The 18,531-nt window shown below is 43.4% G+C and overlaps 1 protein-coding gene across 1 annotated transcript in view; it reads left to right on the top strand.

Moving 5' to 3' along the window:
* ASXL1 (ASXL transcriptional regulator 1) overlaps positions 1-18,196 on the top strand; it is a 30,373-nt gene extending 12,177 nt beyond the window's left edge. The window contains exons 5-13 of the mRNA XM_027824960.3: positions 5,131-5,242; positions 5,666-5,763; positions 6,203-6,296; positions 6,653-6,805; positions 7,854-8,017; positions 8,131-8,227; positions 10,359-10,464; positions 11,838-12,462; positions 13,268-18,196. Of these exons, the coding sequence (XP_027680761.2) occupies positions 5,131-5,242; positions 5,666-5,763; positions 6,203-6,296; positions 6,653-6,805; positions 7,854-8,017; positions 8,131-8,227; positions 10,359-10,464; positions 11,838-12,462; positions 13,268-16,234 (4,416 nt within the window). The 3' untranslated portion in view covers positions 16,235-18,196. The remainder of the gene's footprint in view (positions 1-5,130; positions 5,243-5,665; positions 5,764-6,202; positions 6,297-6,652; positions 6,806-7,853; positions 8,018-8,130; positions 8,228-10,358; positions 10,465-11,837; positions 12,463-13,267) is intronic.
* Positions 18,197-18,531: the final 335 nt, after the last annotated feature.

Genomic DNA, 18,531 nt, shown 5'->3' with positions numbered 1-18,531 from the left:
GGGGACAGAGTGCGAGGTCAACTTGTTACGTATTGCTGTTATTGTTAATCCATCACTGGTGATCACTGTATGAGTTTAGCGTACTGCCCTTGGTAACATCATGCGAAACAGAGGCTCTGGGATCCATAATTCTATACATGATGGTTCTTGTGCCTATAAGCTATATGTAATACATTTGTTTTTTAAATTTTATAATTCTTAAATTACACAAGCAAGATAAACTCTCTTCTTCCAGGACATGGAATGTCAGAATTTAGTTCATGCAGTCATAAAGGGTAGAGCATCATCAAAATAATGAAACCTGTATGTTTCCCTTATACAGTATACTCCCGTTCATCCAAAATCCCATTACCCGAACCTCTGCATTATCCGAATCTCTTTCTTGTCCCCCGTGTATCTCATGCTGGGAGACAAGAAAGGGATTTGACCAATGTGGAGGTTTGTATAATAGAGTAGATACTCCTGGTCAGGACCTCAAGGAGGAGGAAGACAAGCCCCTGGCTGTGGGGGAGGTCACTCTGCTGCTTAATGGATCCTGTAGCAGTGCAGGGAGGCCTGTTCAGCCCTGCTGTCATGAAAGTGAGTGAACAGGGCCATGGCAGTGGAGCTGCAGAGGCCTCCCTGCACTGCCGCAGGTGCAAGGAAGACTGCAGTCATCTGGCAGAGCAGAGTCCTGGCTGTGGGGTCTGTGCTTTGTCCTGCACCTTGCACCTGCAGGGATCAGGTTTCACTGGCAGGGAACCCTCTGCAGCCCCACTGTGAAGAGAGTAAGTGGGGAAGAGCAGATTTCCCCTTCCTCCCCCGGGCCAGGACTGTAAGGAAGATGAGAAGGTTGAGTCCCTGACTGCAAGGGAGGCCACCTTGCTGCTGAATGGCTCCTGTTCCCTCCATTATCTGAACTCCCAGTTATCTGAATAAAATCCATGTACCCATTGCTTTTCGGGTAATCGGGAGCTTATTGGATACCAATCTCAAAGGGATGCAGTCAGCTTACAGATAACATTTGTCTGAAAGTTTTGTACGGACAATAGTTACAAGTAACACCTAATATTACTATAATTAAAAAGTTAATCAAAAATCATTTTTCAGTTTGTTTACTCTGTGTTTGACAGCAATCTGCATAGTTCATTCTCTCCTCCATATTGTCTGTCTTTGTGCTGAAAAGACCCTTAAAAACATCAACCAAGAAAAAGGAAAAAATATATCAATTTTTTGTTTAAGGAATTTTTTTTTAAAAGTCAAGACATGCTGTTTAAAGAGGCTTTACCTAACATAGGTTTTTTAGTACAAGTTGACAGTCCCTTTAATTTGAAATATAGAAAAATATGCTTCTGCTCCTATATTTTTTTAGTGTCTCAGAGATGTCCTCCTCTCCCACCCCACCTCCTCAAATGCACCTTTGAACCTCTCTCTTCCCCCAAAAGATGCCTTACGTTAATGTGTCATTCTGTGTTTGAAAATAGACTGAATTCCAAAATACTTTAATTTGCCATTTGTATAATCAATGAACATCACAAGTTTGGCATCTCTGCAGCTGTTTGACACTGTTGTCTCTTTATCTCTAGGAATAAAAAGTGGCTAAATATTGTCACACAGTTTCTCAGCCCAAGAAAGAATAATTTTTCTGAATATTAAAAAAAATACCCTCAGTAGTTATGCATGGACAGATATGAGCAAACTGTTTTATTTTTTTCAAGTGTGTTTGAGTTACACATCTGAAAAGGGTCCACAGAGCATGCCAGTAATACAGTTCTACTATTTGAAAAGATGGTGTGCGAGTTAATTTAATTAAAATGAACTGTGCTGACTTCTGTTCTATTAGGAGCTTGAATGTATTGAAGTCCCAGGGGATTAAAATATGGAGGTGAAAAAATCAAGTAAAAGCTGAAAGTCTGCACTGCTGCTGTCTGTGTTGGCAAAATGGTATGAGATCAGAATAAAACCAGTGGATACTGCCAGGAAGTGGTGGGACAGTGGGCCCACAGTTAGGCAAAGGCAAGGGCAGTAATGACAGCAGAAAGTAAAACTGCCTGCTAACACAGAAACGGAAGAGTAGTTATTCCTCCCACTGCTTACATTTGTGTGCTCACACACACTGCTGCTTTGCAAATTTAACTCTGGAACACTGGATTTTAGACCTTAATGTGCATATGAAATGTTATATCAATGCATGAGTTTTTCTCTCTTTGCAGAGCAAGCGTTATCTCATACAGCTCTTGAGTTCTAGCTCCATAATTCTTGCACACGCACATTGTGCAATGCATCATAGTTGGACTGTTAAAAGATATTGGGGCACTTATATGATTATGAATTCTTTAAGTTAATTCTTGCTTGAAATTTTTGATGGTTTATAATTAGGGCTGTCAAGTGATTAAAAAAATTGCGCGATTAATCGCACTGTTAATAATAGAATACCGTTTAAATATTTTCGGATGTTTTCTACATTTTCAAATATATTGATTTCAGCTACTACACAGAATACAAAGTGTACAGTGCTCACTTTATATTTATTTTTGATTACAAATATTTGCACTGTAAAAACCAAAAGAAATAGTATATTTCAATTCACCTAATACAAGTACCGTAGTGCAATCTCTCTGTCATGAAAGTTGAACTTACAAATGTAGAATTATGTACAAAAATAACTGCATGCAAAACTAAAACAATATAAAACTTTAGAACCTACAAGTTCACTCAGTCCTACTTCAACCAAACAAGTTTGGTTACAATTTGCAGGAGATAATGCTGCCCACGTCTTGTTTACAGTGTCACCTGAAAACAAGACCAGGTGTTTGCATGGCACTGTTGTAGCTGGCATTGCAAGATATTTACGTGCCAGATGCACTAAAGATTCATATGTCCCTTCATGCTTCAACCACCATTCCAGAAGACATGCGTCCATGCTGATGATAGGTTCTGTTTGATAACAATCCAAAACAGCGGACCGACGCATGTTCATTTTCATCGTCTGAGTCAGATGCCACCAGCAGAAGGTTGATTTTCTTTTTTGGTGGTTCGGGTTCTGTAGTTTCCACATCAGAGTGTTGCTCTTTTAAGACTTCTGAAAGCATGCTCCACACCTCGTCCCTCTCAGATTTTGGAAGGCACTTCAGATTCTTAAACCTTGGGTCAAGTGCTGTATCTATCCTTAGAAATCTCACATTGGTACCTTCTTTGCATTTTGTCAAATCTGTAGCGAAAATGTTCTTAAAACAAACGTGCTGGATCATCATTAGAGAATGCTATAACGTGAAATACAGCAGAATGTGGGTAAAACAGAACAGGAGACGTACAATTCTCCCCCAAGGAGTTCAGTCACAAATTTAATTAATACGTTATTTTTTTAACGAGCATCATCAGCATGGAAGCATGTCCTCTGGAATGGTGGCCGAAGCATGAAGGGGCATATGAATCTTTAGCGCATCTGACACGTAAATATCTTGCAATGCCAGCTACAACAGTGCCATGCGAACACCTGTTCTCGGTTTCAGATGACATTGTAAACAAGACATGGGCAGCATTATCTCCTGCAAATTGTAACCAAATTTGTTTGTCTGAGAGATTGGCTGAAGTAGGACTGAGTGGACTTGTAGGTTGTAAAGTTTTACATTGTTTTATTTTTGAACGCAGTTATTTTTGTACATAATTCTACATTTGTAAGTTCAACTTTCATGACAGAGAGATTGCACTACAGTACTTGTATTAGGTGAATTGAAATGAATGTTTAACATTGGCACATAAATACCTTGCAATGCTGGCTACAAAAGTGCCATGCGAATGCCTGTTCTCTCTTTCAGGTGACATTGTAAATAAGAAGTAGTCAGTAGTATCTCCTGTAAATGTAAACAAACTGGTTTGTCTTAGCAATTGGCTGAACAAGAAATAGGACTGAGTGGGCTTGTAGGCTCTAAAGCAGGGATGGGCAAACTTTTTGGCCTGAGGGCCACATCGGGGTTCCGAAACTGTATGGAGGGCCAGGTAGGGAAGGCTGTGCCTCCCTAAACAACCTGGCCCACACCCCCTATCCGCTCTCTTCCACTTCCCACCCCCTGACTGCCCCCCTCAGAACCCCCGACCCATCCACACACACCCCATCCTTGTCCCCTGACCATCCCCACCCCCCCGGGACCCCACCCCTTATCAAACACTCCCTGTCCCCTGACTGCCCTGACCCTTGTCCACACCCCCAACCCCACCCGCTGACAGGCCCCCTGGGACTCCCACGCCTATCCAACTGCTCCCTGACCTCTTAGCATGCCGCTCAGAGCACCAGGACTGGCAGCCGCGCTGCCCAGCTGGAGCCAGCCACACCGCTGCACAGTCTAGAGCACCGGGTCAGGCCGGCGGCTCTCGCAGCTGCGCTGCCCGGCAGGAGCTTGCAGCCATGCTACCCAGAGTGCTGGCGGCATGGCGAGCTGAGGTTGCGAGGGAGGGGGGACAGCAGGGGAGGGGCCCGGGGGCTAGACTCCCTGGCCGGGAGCTCAAGCACCGGGCAGGACGGTCCCGCGGGCTGCAGTTTGCCCACCTCTGCTCTAAAGTTTTACTTTGTTTAATTTTTTGAGTGCAGTTATGTAACAAAAAAAAATTCTAATTTGTAATTATGCTTTCAGGATAAAGAGATTGCACTACAGTACTTGTATGAGGTGAACTGAAAAATACTATTTCTTTTGTTTATCATTTTTACCGTGCAAATATTTGTAATAAAAAATAATATAAAGTAAGCACTACACTTTGTATTCTGCGTTTGTAATAAAAATCAATATATTTGAAAATGTAGATAAACATCCAAAAATATTTAATAAATTTCAATTGGTATTCTATTAACAGTGCGATTAATCGCGATTAATTTTTTTAATCACAGTTAATTTTTTTTTGAGTTAATCGCGTGAGTTAACTGCAATTAATCGACAGCCCTATTTATAATTATTGTGAACATAGTCAGGATTAGTGATTGGATTAATAAAAACAAGATCCTATGACCCAGTGTCATAATTTGGTTACGTTATATTCAAGAGTTTCTTCCTGAGGAAGTGTAACTGTAGCCATGATTATGTATATTCCTGTCAGTCCAGCTCATAAAGCTGCAGAGGTAAGGACTCTAATCACTCATGTTCTGTTTGGCCTTTCTAGAAGGATGCCTTGCAGTGGTCTCGGAACCTATCTGTGGCAGAGGGAGAGGAGCTGGATGATGCAGAAAGCTGTGGGTCCAATGAAGCCAGCACTGTGAGTGGTGATAATGATGGTAAGTGTCAAATAATATTAATATTAGACCAGGGTTCTCAAACTTCATTGCACCGCGACCCCGTTCTGACAGCAAAAATTACTACCTGACCTCAGGAGGGAGGACCAAAGCCTGAGCCGACTCGAGCCCCGCTGCCCTGTGGGGGGCAGGGGCAAAGCCAAAGCCCGAGCCCCACCGGCCCAGGCAGGGAGCCAAAGCGCAAAGGCTTCAGCCCCAGGCTTTGGGGCTTGGGCTTCACCTTCAGCCCAGGGTGGTGGGGCTTGGGCTTCAGCCACAGGTCCCAGCAAGTCTAATGCCAGCACTGGCAACCCCATTAAAACAGGCTCGCGACCCACTTTGGGGTCCCGACCTACAGTTTGAGCACCGCTGTATTAGACTATAAGCATCTTCCTCAGGGTCTGATCATGTGTTATTTTCTTCCAGTGTCTCTTGATGAAACCTCTTCTAATGCGTCCTGTTCCACTGAATCTCAGAGTAAGAGTCTCTCCACTTCCAGAGAAAGCTGCAGAGCAGCCTCACAGGTAGGGATGAGTGTGGGGTTAATGTCAAGGGGCAAAGCCAGGAGTGTTTATTCTTGAGGAGAGATCTCAGAGCCACATGAAGTCTGGGTGGTAGGGAGAGGGATTAGACACACATCAAGGTCGTCTCCTCAAGCAGGGGCAGAATTATAGAGCCACCTCATGGAGTTGAAATGAGTGTGAGTGAAAGCTGCAGCAAAGGTAGATCTATTATATAAGGCCTTGATTCCAGGATGGGTGGGTACGTGGCGGTGGTGCAGGATTCTCTGCTGTTAAAGATAAGTTTAATCAGTGAGTGACACTTGAATACTTGGCTGGTAGTTCATTTGTGGCCAGGTGGAGCTATGTGTCTGAATTCAGCTAGGAAGAGGTGCAGTTTAGGTGACCTACATGTACTTTAGCACCCTAAATAGTTTGTATCTTGTTTTTCTCTGGAACACAGACAAGCAAACAAAAGAAAAAGACTGGTGTGATGTTGCCCCGAGTTGTCCTGACTCCACTGAAAGTAAATGGGGCACATATGGAGTCAGCCTCAGGTGAGCATTTGTTGCACCTTGACTGTTTTCAGCCAGTTGCATGGCATGGCCCTTCAGCACTGGTTCTATACAGCTATCCCCATAAGCTCTTCCTAGGCCAGGACAGGAGAGAGATTTATTTAGTGCTCACTAAACCTACAAGTGATTCTAATTAATTTGTGCAATGCTGCCTTATTGGATAAAATTTGTATTATCAGTCACCCACTCAGAACTGTCAGTGATGGAGCAATGACCTAATTTTGTCTGTCTAAAAATGGGTCTGTTGTAAGCAGATCGTTGTCATGTGCTAAGACCTCTCCTCCAGTGGAGCTTCTGCTACTCGTCTATGAATCTGTGACAAATGGCTTTGCCTTTAGGTTTCACAGGAAGGCATGCTGATGGAGAGAGCAGCAGCACTTCCAGCAGCAGCCGCTCCTCTTTGGCCCTGTGTAGTGCCACGATGCGCAGTAGGACAGAAATCACCAGGGATACTCCACAGCTGCTGAGAGGTATCCGGAAGCCAGCTGCTGGTACGTGCTTCTGAATAAAGTTGTAAGAACTGGCCATAAAAACTGAAGCAACTATCAGGTGTGTCCAAGTCTGTCCCCTTCTTGTGGAAGAACTCCAAGACTTTTATCCTTCTGAGTGTCTCTTCCAATGTTAAGGCTCCTCACTATCAAACAACTTCTCCTCACCCTCAGTGAGGAGGCAGGGAACTCCTAGATGCTATTTGCTTAATCTGAAATGGAGCATCCGGAGCCTTGATGGTGTGTTCGTGAGAGCATGCGTACGCGATGTGGAGTTCCAGAGACGTACTTTCCAAGTCTTTGGGAACAAATGGTTTTTATAAAAACCATTGTGATTGAAGCTTAGTTTTTATCATCAGTTATCTTGTGCATGTTCTGCTATGCTGCACGTTTTTATCCATGTAATAATTCATAAGACACATTGGATTCAGTGACGTGATGCATCCAGAAATAGTGCAAGTCCCTCACCTCTATAAATGGTCTAGCCAGGTGAACTGGAGAGTGATCCTTTGGAAACTCCTTAGTCCCATCCTTTGACTCTATCACAAAGATACAGGAGTAGAGAAGCGTTGCCTCTTTAATGCCATTGGCCACATGAGCACAGAAGGTGCTGGCTGGGATCACTAGCCTCCTATATATTAGTCCAAAAGTGCTCTGACTGCAGGAACCCTGGAAAGGATGGTTCTGAAACATACAAGAGGATTGTGTTTGTATGCTGTGATTAAGGTATTCAGGGAACTAGTCTCTGAGGCCACAGTGGGGTAGTGCCTTAAAAAGCAGCTCATTTATGGTGTTTGAAATCAAGTTATCTAAGAAGGGCACTCTTATGTCAAAACAATAGCCATCTGCTTTCTCTATTAAATATGCTACCTAGTAATGTAGTAGAATATGAATTACTTGTTTACAGGTGTTTGAGAGATCCTTCCTTTGTACTGGAGTGCCACAGCCTGGTCTCTTGTAATTTGCTCATTTGCAGCAGCAGGTTCGTGTATGAAATGTTGTCATAAATAGTTTTGATTTTATTTTTTATTTGGTTTTCTGAAAACTACAGGGCAAATGAAGCGAAACAGAGGTGAGGATATAGATTTTGAGACACCTGGTTCCATTCTCGTCAACACAAATCTCCGGGCACTGATAAACTCCAGAACCTTCAATGTGCTCCCCCAACACTTCCAACAGCAGCTCCTCTTCCTCTTGCCAGAAGTTGACAGACAGGTACAGGCATACAACAATCACTGTGCATCTTGTGGCTTGTTATGTTGTGTCACCCCTGTTCCCAAGGAGCTGATGCGTGTGCTTTCCAACTATTATACTTTTGTCCTCCATAGATGGGGGCAGATGGGCTGATGCGTCTCAGTGGCAGTGCTCTCAATAACGAGTTCTTCACCCATGCTGCTCAGAGCTGGAGAGAGCGACTGGCTGATGGTGGGTAGATTTGCTGTTTTGAATGATTGGGAGAAGCCTGCTGTGTACCTTATTTGGTAGAAGAAAAATAAACTGTGGAGTTTGATTCTGTACCAGCTTTGGAGCCTGTTTGGCTACATTGCCTTTTTTTAAGATTTTACCTTACACTTTTTTTTTTTTAGATGCCCAGAGGCCTTAAAAACAAAGTGCCAGCTAGATTTGTGTGGTCTCTCTCATACTGCCTCTATTGGGTGGAATATGACTCTCAGACCTGTTCAAGTGTGTATGGTCATGTTGCCCTTTAGTGGCTGCAGTGTGCAGAAGCTGTAATCCCTAAGGTAGAGGGAGGACAGATGACAAGGAGGGGAATCTACCTCTAAACTATTTACAGGTCCTAGCTACCATTAACTTATTTTTTAAATGTTGTTTTGGGGGGTTTTTTTGTTATGGCACTTTCAAGATGTCTTTTTATTAATATTTATTTATTTATTTATTTATTTACCTACTCAACCTTACTGTATTAAGTTGGGCTTCAGTTATTCTAAATTGAAAGAAAAATAAACAATAAAGAAACTTAACTGGGTGCTTTTTTTCTCACATTTTCTCTCTGGTAGTTAATGTATAAACTGAACACTGACCTCCTTATTGTGTGGCACATACAAGTTGCTTATTAATCCCGTGGGTCCTCAGGCTTTTCCAGATAATGGGCTCATGTTACAACAAAGCAAAATGTTGGGGCCCTTTCCCCTATCTAGTCATAAAGAAAGGGAGGGTGATCAGGACCTCCCTGGGCTGTTTGTGACTCAGTTGGAAACCCATGCTCTAATTGATGCATCTTTACTGTGTTCATCTCTGTGGTATGTGAGCACTTACCCTTTTTTCCCTTCCTCGCTCCCCCCAATCTTCCCATCACAAATAGTTACAGTAAATGCCCCTAGGAAGGGAGAATGCATATCCATTGGTGGTAATATCCCAGTCCAACTCCCTGTGTGCTCTGTGGCAAACTGGACACCAGTTTTGTAGTAAGCTCCCTGGTTTCTGTGATATGGATGTAAATTGTGTGGCAGCTTCTGGTAAATTTCAAAATGGAAACTTACTGAGTTAAGTATAAACATGAATAATACATGCAATACAGTATCCCTGCTGCTGTTTTTTATATTTAATGTAATTAACATTGCTTGCACATTTTCAATGTCAGAATTCATCTCTAATATAATGAGTGCGAGAATTTCACACCGCTCACAGCTATTGTTTCACGCTGTCTGAATTCTCTGGGAGAGAGACATCCCTGCATTGGTTGTACTCATTTTACATTTTGAAGGTTTCTGTACAACTCTGAGAGCTAGAAACCTTTTTTTAAAGGAATGAAAGATTTAGAATTTCTTGCACAAGTACAGGGGAGGATTCTGTGGCTGAGTCTACACTGCACTTCAGGGGACTACAGGGTCACGAATAACTGAGCGCCAAAGCGCTGCGCTGTAACTCCCCCATGTGGACCATGAGGGCATGAACTAAATGGTTCCTAGTTTGCATTAATGCAGTTCTGTTAGCGAGGACTACATTAATGTGAACTGGGAAATTTTTAGTTCATGTCCTCACTGTCCACAGAGGGGAGTTACAGAATAGCACTTTGGTGTGCACTGCTATTCACACCCCTGTTGTCTGAATGGGATAATGTACACGCCCTGTGACAACTTCTATGGCCCCTGAATCACCAAGTTTTCTTTTGGTTTTTGATATTACTTAATACAGTTAGATGAGAGTCATTTCTTGCAATATAGTTTATCTCTAGGGGTGAAATCCTGACTCCATGGGAGTCAGTGGGAATTATGCCATTGACTTGAGGCCAGAGTTTCACCATAGGGGTGGGGACACTTGCTGTCAGTTGCATAAGTGTTTGGTCACAGCTGAGTATTGCTCTGGAGAAGACAGAGAGGCCTGCTTTTTTCCCCCCTAAATAAGTGATTTGGTGCTTTGACCATTAGCAATATTTCAACATGCCAGACTATCCCATCAGGATATCGAGAATTTCAAAGGGTAGAAAATGTCTATATACTGGAAGGATACTCTTTGGCAAGCACAGAATGTGTACTATGCATGCTCTGAGTGCTATGGATAGTAATGAAACTTGCACTTGCTTGTCTCTCTGCAGGTGAATTCACTCATGAGATGCAGGTTAGAATACGCCAGGAAATGGAGAAAGAGAAGAGGGTGGAGCAGTGGAAAGAGAAGTTCTTTGAAGACTACTATGGACAAAAGTAAGGAATGCTACCTCGTTGGTCTTGTTTCATTCAAGTCGGGCGGATGGGGAACTTCCCTTTGGTAGCTAGCTGCTCTCTGAGAAGAAGCAACTCCATAATTATCTACTCCTTTTGGGATGCTAGTTACGGAGTGAATCATTCAGATTATCACTGCAAGGGAATACCTACCTAGTAGAATCCTAGAATCATAGAACTGGAGGGGAGCTCGAGTGGTCATCTAGTCCAGTCCCCTACGCTCATGGCAGGACTGAGTATTATCTAGACCACCCCTGACGGGTGCTTGTCTAACCTGCTCTTAAAAATCTCCAATGATGGAGATTCCACAGCCTCCCTAGGCAATTTATTCCAGCGCTTAACTTCCTAACCGTCAGAGTAGCTTTTCCTAATGTCCAACCTAAATTGCCCTTGCTGCAATTTAAGCCCGTTGCTTCTTGTCCTAGCCTCAGAGGTTAAGAAGAACAATTTTTCTCCCTCTTCCTTGTAACAACCTGTACTTGAAAACTGTTATCATGTCCCCTCTCAGTCTTCTCTTTTCCAGATTAAACAAACCCAGTTTTTTCAATCTTCCCTCATAGGTCATGTTTTCTAGACCTTGAATCATTTTTGTTGCTCTTCTCTGGACTTTCTCCAAATTGTCTACATCCTTCCTGAAATGTGGTGCCCAGAACTGGACACAATACTGCAGCTGAGGACTAATCAGTGTGGAGTAGAGCGGAAGAATTACTTCTCGTGTCTTGCTTATAACATCCCAGAATTATGTTTGCTTTTTTTGCAACAGTGTTACACTGTTGACTCATATTTAGCTTGTGGTCCACTATAACCCCCAGATCCCTTTCTGCAGTACTCCTTCTTAGGTAGTCATTTCCCATTTTGTATCTGTGCAGCTGGTTGTTCCTTCCTAAGTGGAGTACTTTGCATTTGTCCTTATTGAATTTCATCCTGTTTACTTCAGACCATTTCTCCAGTTTGTCTAGATCATTTTGATTATAATCCTGTTCTCCAAAGCACTTGCAACCCCTTCCAGTTTGGTATTGTCTGCAAACTTCATAAGTGTACTCTCTATGCCAGATTAGTTTTAGATTGTATTCTATTGTAATCTATTACAGATTAGTTTTAGATTGTAAATCCTGACATCATTTAATCGTTCTCCTTATTCCCCATGACAGTTACCAGGAGTAGTGAATACATAATATATTTCTTTGTAGATTGATTGAGTGAGATGAGTGACTGCTTTGTAATCTGTAATGCACCAGGTACTGCTCTGGTAGTACATACTGTAAATAATAAACAATTTACATCCTTCCCAGGAGATGAAATCGGACCTAACAAGCGTGCTCTGGGCTTTAAATAATTCTGTGGTTGCTTTGCAGGTTGGGTTTGACTAGAGAAGAATCACAACAGCAGAATTCAGTACAAGAAGATGCTGAGAACAGGACGGGATTGTCTGTTCAGGGAGAAGCAGCAAAGCCACAGCATGGTCCTTCCACACGTCAGCGAGATGGACACTTCAAGAAACGCTCTCGGCCAGACCTGCGATGCAGAGCAAGGAGGAGCCTGTACAAAATACGTGAGCCCGACCAGTCTGAGACCCCCAAAGAGACTGCGTCTGTGGGACCAGATTCCTCCTTCCATAAAGAGACTAAAGCTGAGGTGGATTTGGGAGGAGATGATCTGACAGGCTCTTCATCTGCATCGTTGAAGCCAGAAAGTTCAGAATTGCTGTTTTCTCCAGAGGCTTCCAGACTGCACAGTAAAATGGAAGATCTGTCATTTGCAGCTGCATCTGTAAACAGAATTCCCAGTTTGCCCCAGGAAAACTTAGATCGGGAGTCAAAGGACCAGAAAAGGAAATGCTTTGAGGAGGCTGCCTCTACCTCCTTCCCCGAAAAGAAGCCCCGGCTTGAAGATCGTCAGTCCTTTCGTAACACAATTGAAAGTGTTCACCCAGAAAAGCCACAGCCTACTAAAGAGGAACCAAAAGTCCCACCCATCCGGGTAGGAGAGACACTTATACCTGATTATTGCTTTAGGGACTTTGTGCCCAGTAGCACCAAAGTAATATGAAAATGTCATGTCATGTCATTTTCTTCAAAGAGGGGAATGGAAGAGTCTTTCATTGATAGCTCTGGCTAAGATCTAATTACTGCAGTGTGTTGTCTTGTTTAGACAGCCAGAGAGTAGAATGGAAAATTATTCCAAGGTCTCCTGTACAAGAATGCAGAGTAGCCTCTTTTATTATACAGCTCATTTGTAGTTTTGTGAGTGCAGAGATGGCTTTTCCTGAAATGGGCTGATTTAATGCAGTCAAGATTTTCAAACCTTCTCATTGTAACCTTGTAGACTCCCCACCTACCTCCATGTGGGATGGAATCCTCTTGTCTCCAGCTTATACTCCCCTGTAGGTGCAATTGCAGCTGTGTCCTTTTTGGCAGCAGGAGGCCATCCTACTAATTTCAGTGCGAATGGATTATGCTTGACAGAAATCAAAACTCTCTCTTCTCAAGAGTCCAGATTCAGCTAGTGTTTAAGCCATCAGTTTAGTACTTGTCTGGTAGCTAATGACATAGATGATCTCACTATAAAGTGGATTTTAAAAGATACCATGATATGGAGCCTGAGTAGAAACCTCTTGAGGACCTCATCAAGAGGCCAAGAGCAGCAGCACTGCCAAGTGCCAAAAATTACTTCCTCTAGGAATCTTAACTAAATATACTGAATTTCAATGAACCGATTTAAAGGTTTTTGCTCTCTGAGAATATCAAGTGTTAGTTTAACATCTTCTCCTCTGATTCTTTTTCAGATTCAACTTTCACGTATCAAACCACCCTGGGTGGTTAAGGGTCAGCCCGCTTACCAGATATGCCCCAGGATCATCCCCAACACGGAGTCCTCTGGTCGGGGCAGAACTGGTGCCAGAACACTCGCAGACATTAAAGCTCGTGCTCTGCAAGCCCGAGCCCAGCGAGAGGCCGCTACAGCTGCCATTGGAGGTGGGGGTGGGCCAGGAGGAGGAGGGAACAGCACCGATAAAGGAGGTGGTGGAGGAGACTCCAGTAGCCATACAGAGTACAGGAGATCAAAGAGAACTCATGGAAGGTGTGCGTCAGATCTACAACGAACACAATTACTGCCGCCTCTCCATCTAGATGGAGAAAAGACTAACTTTGCTGAGGTAGCTGTACAGGTAGCTAAAATAAATGTATGTGAACCTGCAAAACAGGACCCCCACACTCCTAATGGTGTGGGAGCCTTCATTCTTGAACATGCTGCAGATGTTGTCTCAGGTGGAACAGAAGATGTTGCTCAACATGCTGACGGTTTAGCTAACAGCCAGCTTGGTGATGCTTTGACTGGATCATCTTTTGACACTGCAGCTTCTCTGGGGCAGGAGGAGAACTTTGAGCAGTGCCTCCATGACGTAAGAACTGAAAACGCACCGCATATTGCCTCTCAGGAAGGGCAGAGTAATAAGCAAGAATGCAGTGTTCCTCCTGAGAATGATCTGTTTTGTTCTCAGGTACAGGGGTCTGCAGTTTATCTCATAGATGATATCAATGTTGTACCAAGAATTGAAGATGTTGGCACTCCCGTAGAGTTGAATTGTAGTTCTCCTATGAAGGAAACTTTCTCCAATAATTCTAGCCTTACCCCAGAATTCTCATCAGATGGTAAAGAACAACATGAGCCAGAAATTGAAGCTAGATTTAATGGATCAAAGCCACCCACGGGAAAATGTGTAACTGATCATGATGATTCAAAAATGAATACTATTGGAATGGAGAACATGGGCTCAGAGTTACATGCCTTTACACACCTACAGACAGGAAAACAGCATGAAAGTGAACTACAGAACGGAGAACAGTATAAAGGGTCTTTGGTGAAACCCTTTTCACTTGGTGGTTTAACTGTTCAGAATGGAATAGGTACCTCTGAAAAGCTTCCACAGCTGTGGGAGAGGCCATCAGGAGCAAACACAGAAAATGTATGTCAACACATGAGAGAGACACAAGGATTTAAGACAAATGGAGATGATGAAATCCAGAGTACGCATAGCGAAACAACAGATACTGCTTCAGATTTTGAAGCTGACCTAACTGATGAGAATGTGGAGGTGGATATATACTTCAGGAATGTCCACCTTAAGGAGGCTACAGGAAAAGGAAATGCCAGCCATAAGCGCAACACTGAGAGAGATGAAGGGATTAGATCGGACTCTTCTGTGAAAACTGAGAGTCTCCCATACATGGTGGACTTGCCATCAGTAACAATGGTGAGCAACGTGTCTCAGCCTCAGAGATGGGCACCACATACGCCTCTTCCTCAAAAACCTTCTGAGAGTCAGAAAAAGCCACCAGGCTCCACTCGGCCCATATCCTCTATTGAAGCCAACAACCCTCTGGTGATGCAGTTACTTAAGGGGAACCTTTCTTTGGAAAAGGTTCTTCCAGTATCACATGCCAGCATCAAGTTGGAAATTACGGAGTCGTTTCTGGACAGGCCATCAGAAAACCACTCATTACAAGTGGAGAGAAGTAGCAATTGCTGCTTTGGCCAAGAGTCTTCCCAAGATGTGGGAATAAATACAAGTAACCTAAGCAGAAGTGATGATTTCCACTCTCCAAGTGCTTTAAGAGATCCTCAGAAAAAACACTGCAACTCTGGGACGGTACTGCCCAAAACAGAAAGCATGGAGAACCAGCCTGATGTTCCAGACAAGCATTCCAAAGTTGGCCCTAACTTGAGCTCTCCAGACCAACTGGCAAGTATGGTGAGTGGCTCTCAGAAACCTAAAGAGTTGGGCCCTAGAGAAAGAACATCATCTTCCTGTAGCTTTGAAGATCAAAAAGAGCTGCCCCTGGTCCATGGTGTCCCACAGCACAGTCCACTAACAAATACTATTACAAGTGAAAGCCCTGAAAAATTAAACCCACCTGCAGCACCTAGATTTTTATCTCCAAATGTAACCTCTCTTGGTCCAAATCGGATCGGTGGAACCTCAATTAATAAAAGTTGTGTTGGCGTCCAGGGCAAAAAGCTCTTTGGTTCTGGTTTTGCTTGCAACACTGCTGCTAGATTGCATCATCCAAGAGCTTTGGAGCACATTGCAACCATGGGAACCGCATCCCCCAGCAAGCAGATTTCACTAAATAAGAGCTCTGCATCTGGAGAAGGAGCACCAACTGTAAGGGAAGACTGGCCTTCGAAGCAACATGCAAACACTCTAGGAGGAATAAAAAATGAGAACGTACTGGCCTGTGGAGGCCCAACCAAGGGTAGTGTCATGAAGAACAGGAAGGATGTTGCACGCAACCCAGTGGAACTGATGGAGCATTTGCAGAGTGTTCCCTTTGTTATGGACTTGCCCTTTTTCAAGTTACCAAGAGAACCGGGAAAAGGACTCAATCAGCCCTTGGAGCCTTCTTCCATCCCCTCTCAGCTCAATATCAAACAAGCATTTTATGGGAAGCTTTCTAAGCTGCAGCTTCATTCCACCAGCTTTAATTATTCATCCAACACAACTCCAGCTTTTCCCAGAAGCCTTGCTGGAAGCGTGATGCAGCTAAGCCACAAAGCGAACTTTGCTGCAAACCATAATACTTCCCTTTCTGTGCAGATGTTTGCTGATAGCAGCAGTGTTGAAGAAATATCACTCAAATGTTCCTGCAGCCTTAAAGCCATGATTATGTGTAAAGGATGTGGGGCATTTTGTCACGATGACTGTATAGGACCCTCGAAGCTTTGTGTATTGTGCCTTGTGGTGAGATAATAAATTATGGCCATCGGGAAAATTGTATATTTAGTGTGTGTATTTTGATAACTGACCCTAAAACCTGTACACAAAATATTATTCTGTTTATAATAGACACAATATTACACTTTAAGTTTTGGTGAGAGAGTTGATTTGCCTTCCCACTAAAATTCACAGTGCAAAACCTGTTGTTCTTACTCACAGTTACACTCCCCCATCTGTGGGTTGTGCCCTACTGGAGCAATCTTCTGCTTAACGCCATCATGGAAATGTTGATTTGTGCTCTGGGCACACATGCTGAGGCTACCACCTGACTGAGAGGCAGTTTGCTCTGGAAATCCATGGACCTTTTCTAAAGGAAACATTTACATCCAAAGGAACTGGAACAGAGTGCTGTCTGTTTTTAAGGGCTGAGCTAGGTTAGTCCCAGCCATGCCTTAGTAGAGCAGAATACAGTCTTCCACTCTCCGTTCCCTGTCTGTGTGGAAAAAGTACTACTGTACAATAAATGTGGACATGAAGCTTCTCTGTAGGTGGTGGCTGTGCAGTACTTTGAATGCTACAGCAGAATCAAGTAACTAGTAAAACACTCGGCAGGTGGCTGAAGAGCCATATGTGGGTGATTGCATATTGGATGGAGCCAGTTAAGGGAATGAAAGAAGCCAATGGTAGTGGCTGCCAGCTTCAATGCCTTCTGCTGGACTGAACAAGATGTGTAGTCTGTGGAACTGTGCACCTGATTGAACTGTTGGACCAGGCTGCCTCTTCTGGCCAAATGTTGCTACAGACTTGTATGAAAAGCCAAGGAGTTCATTAGTGTGGCCGGTAACCTCCCCATATTACAGCCCTACAATGAGAACCTTGCCATGCCAGCATCTGACCACCTGTAAGTGTCTGGCTGTGCATCTGTGTGTGATGGTCATTTTACATTCTAAGCGGTGTTTCCTTTTTTTTTTTATATTTTAACTTTTCATTCTTGGATGTATAAAGTGAATTATTTGATTCTTGTAAGTATCCTCTATGCATCTGTTTGATCATGTATTTATATGTTGTACACAGTACTGGCCAATTCTGTAAATGGATGTAATGTACATAGAACATAAAGGGGTTTTTTTGTTTCTTTATTTTCAGGCTCTACAGCAGTATTACATTAAAGTGGTGTTAGTTCTTAATCTACATCTGTAGTCAAAGCCACTGTATTCTGTGCTGCCTAATGTGAGGCTGAACATGCAAAGGGGTCACTCTTGGTTCAGATTGCCTCCCTCTGGCCTCCGTGGCTTTGCTGTGGGCAGATAGACTGCAACGTGCAATCTCAAGGATGCTTGCCCTGATTTGCTGAGCTGGATGTATTTTGCTCCTCGCTCTTCTAAAAATATTTCTATAGCAGTTACTGGTCATTGTCAGAACTGGTGAGTCTCCATGGACAGCTTGTGTGAAAGCCCGTACGTATCCAGAATTGATGCGAGCAGAAAAAGTGACCAACCCTCCTTTGAGTGTTTGCCTCTCGGGAATGGGTTGCTCTAAGTGGGGAAGAAGCAAACCTACCATTTAATTTACCAGCTTTCTCCCACCCCTTTCCTAGCTCCTACCTACCTCTTTCTTGACTGTGCTTTTTTTTTTTTTTTAATTGTAGACCTCCCTGTTTGAGAGCTGTAGAAAGTGTAAAATCTGTGGGCTGCAGAAAGCTTCTTCGTCTCTGAAATGGTTTACCCATAACCCAGGTGGCAGCTTGATATTGTGAAATGGGAGAAAGAGAGACGGGGGTGAATTGAAATGCAGTATTAGTGAAGTCTTGAGGGGATGGTGTGAAAACCTGCTTACCAAAGATAGGGAGTAGAGCTGGGGCAGTCTGGCTCTGTATCCTTTGGGGCCACTGTAGGGTACAGATTGAAGCTGGTCTGGTCTGCAGAGCTCCCCAGCAGGGCCCTGCTCTTGTATGTCCCTTGTGGTATTGGAAAAATAAACATTCTGTAAAACCTGCATGTGTGGTTTCAATCCTCTTCTTCTGAAATGGGCTTGGTGTTCTGGGCTCGGGAACTTACTGGTTTGCTGTTGTCTTGCCATAGCCAGGCTCAGGGGGAAAACACTTGTTTTTTTCAGGCAAAGTTTTTCATTTTTGCCTTGGCAGTGTCCTCACAAGCTTTTAAACTGAGCTGATCAAAAGGGGACTGTCATTCTTGTCTGAACTTCAGCATGTCATTTTTATATACTAACATAATTGAAGACACTGCATCAACTGCAAGTAATGTATATGAGCCAAGTGAAGTTAAAAGTACTTACGGCACAAAACAAGTAGATTGGGTTGTTGGACTTCT

The sequence above is a fragment of the Chelonia mydas genome, chromosome 13 (genome assembly GCF_015237465.2).
Source record: "Chelonia mydas isolate rCheMyd1 chromosome 13, rCheMyd1.pri.v2, whole genome shotgun sequence".
Classification (NCBI taxonomy): domain Eukaryota; kingdom Metazoa; phylum Chordata; order Testudines; family Cheloniidae; genus Chelonia; species Chelonia mydas.
This window is presented reverse-complemented; position numbering and strand designations above follow the sequence as displayed.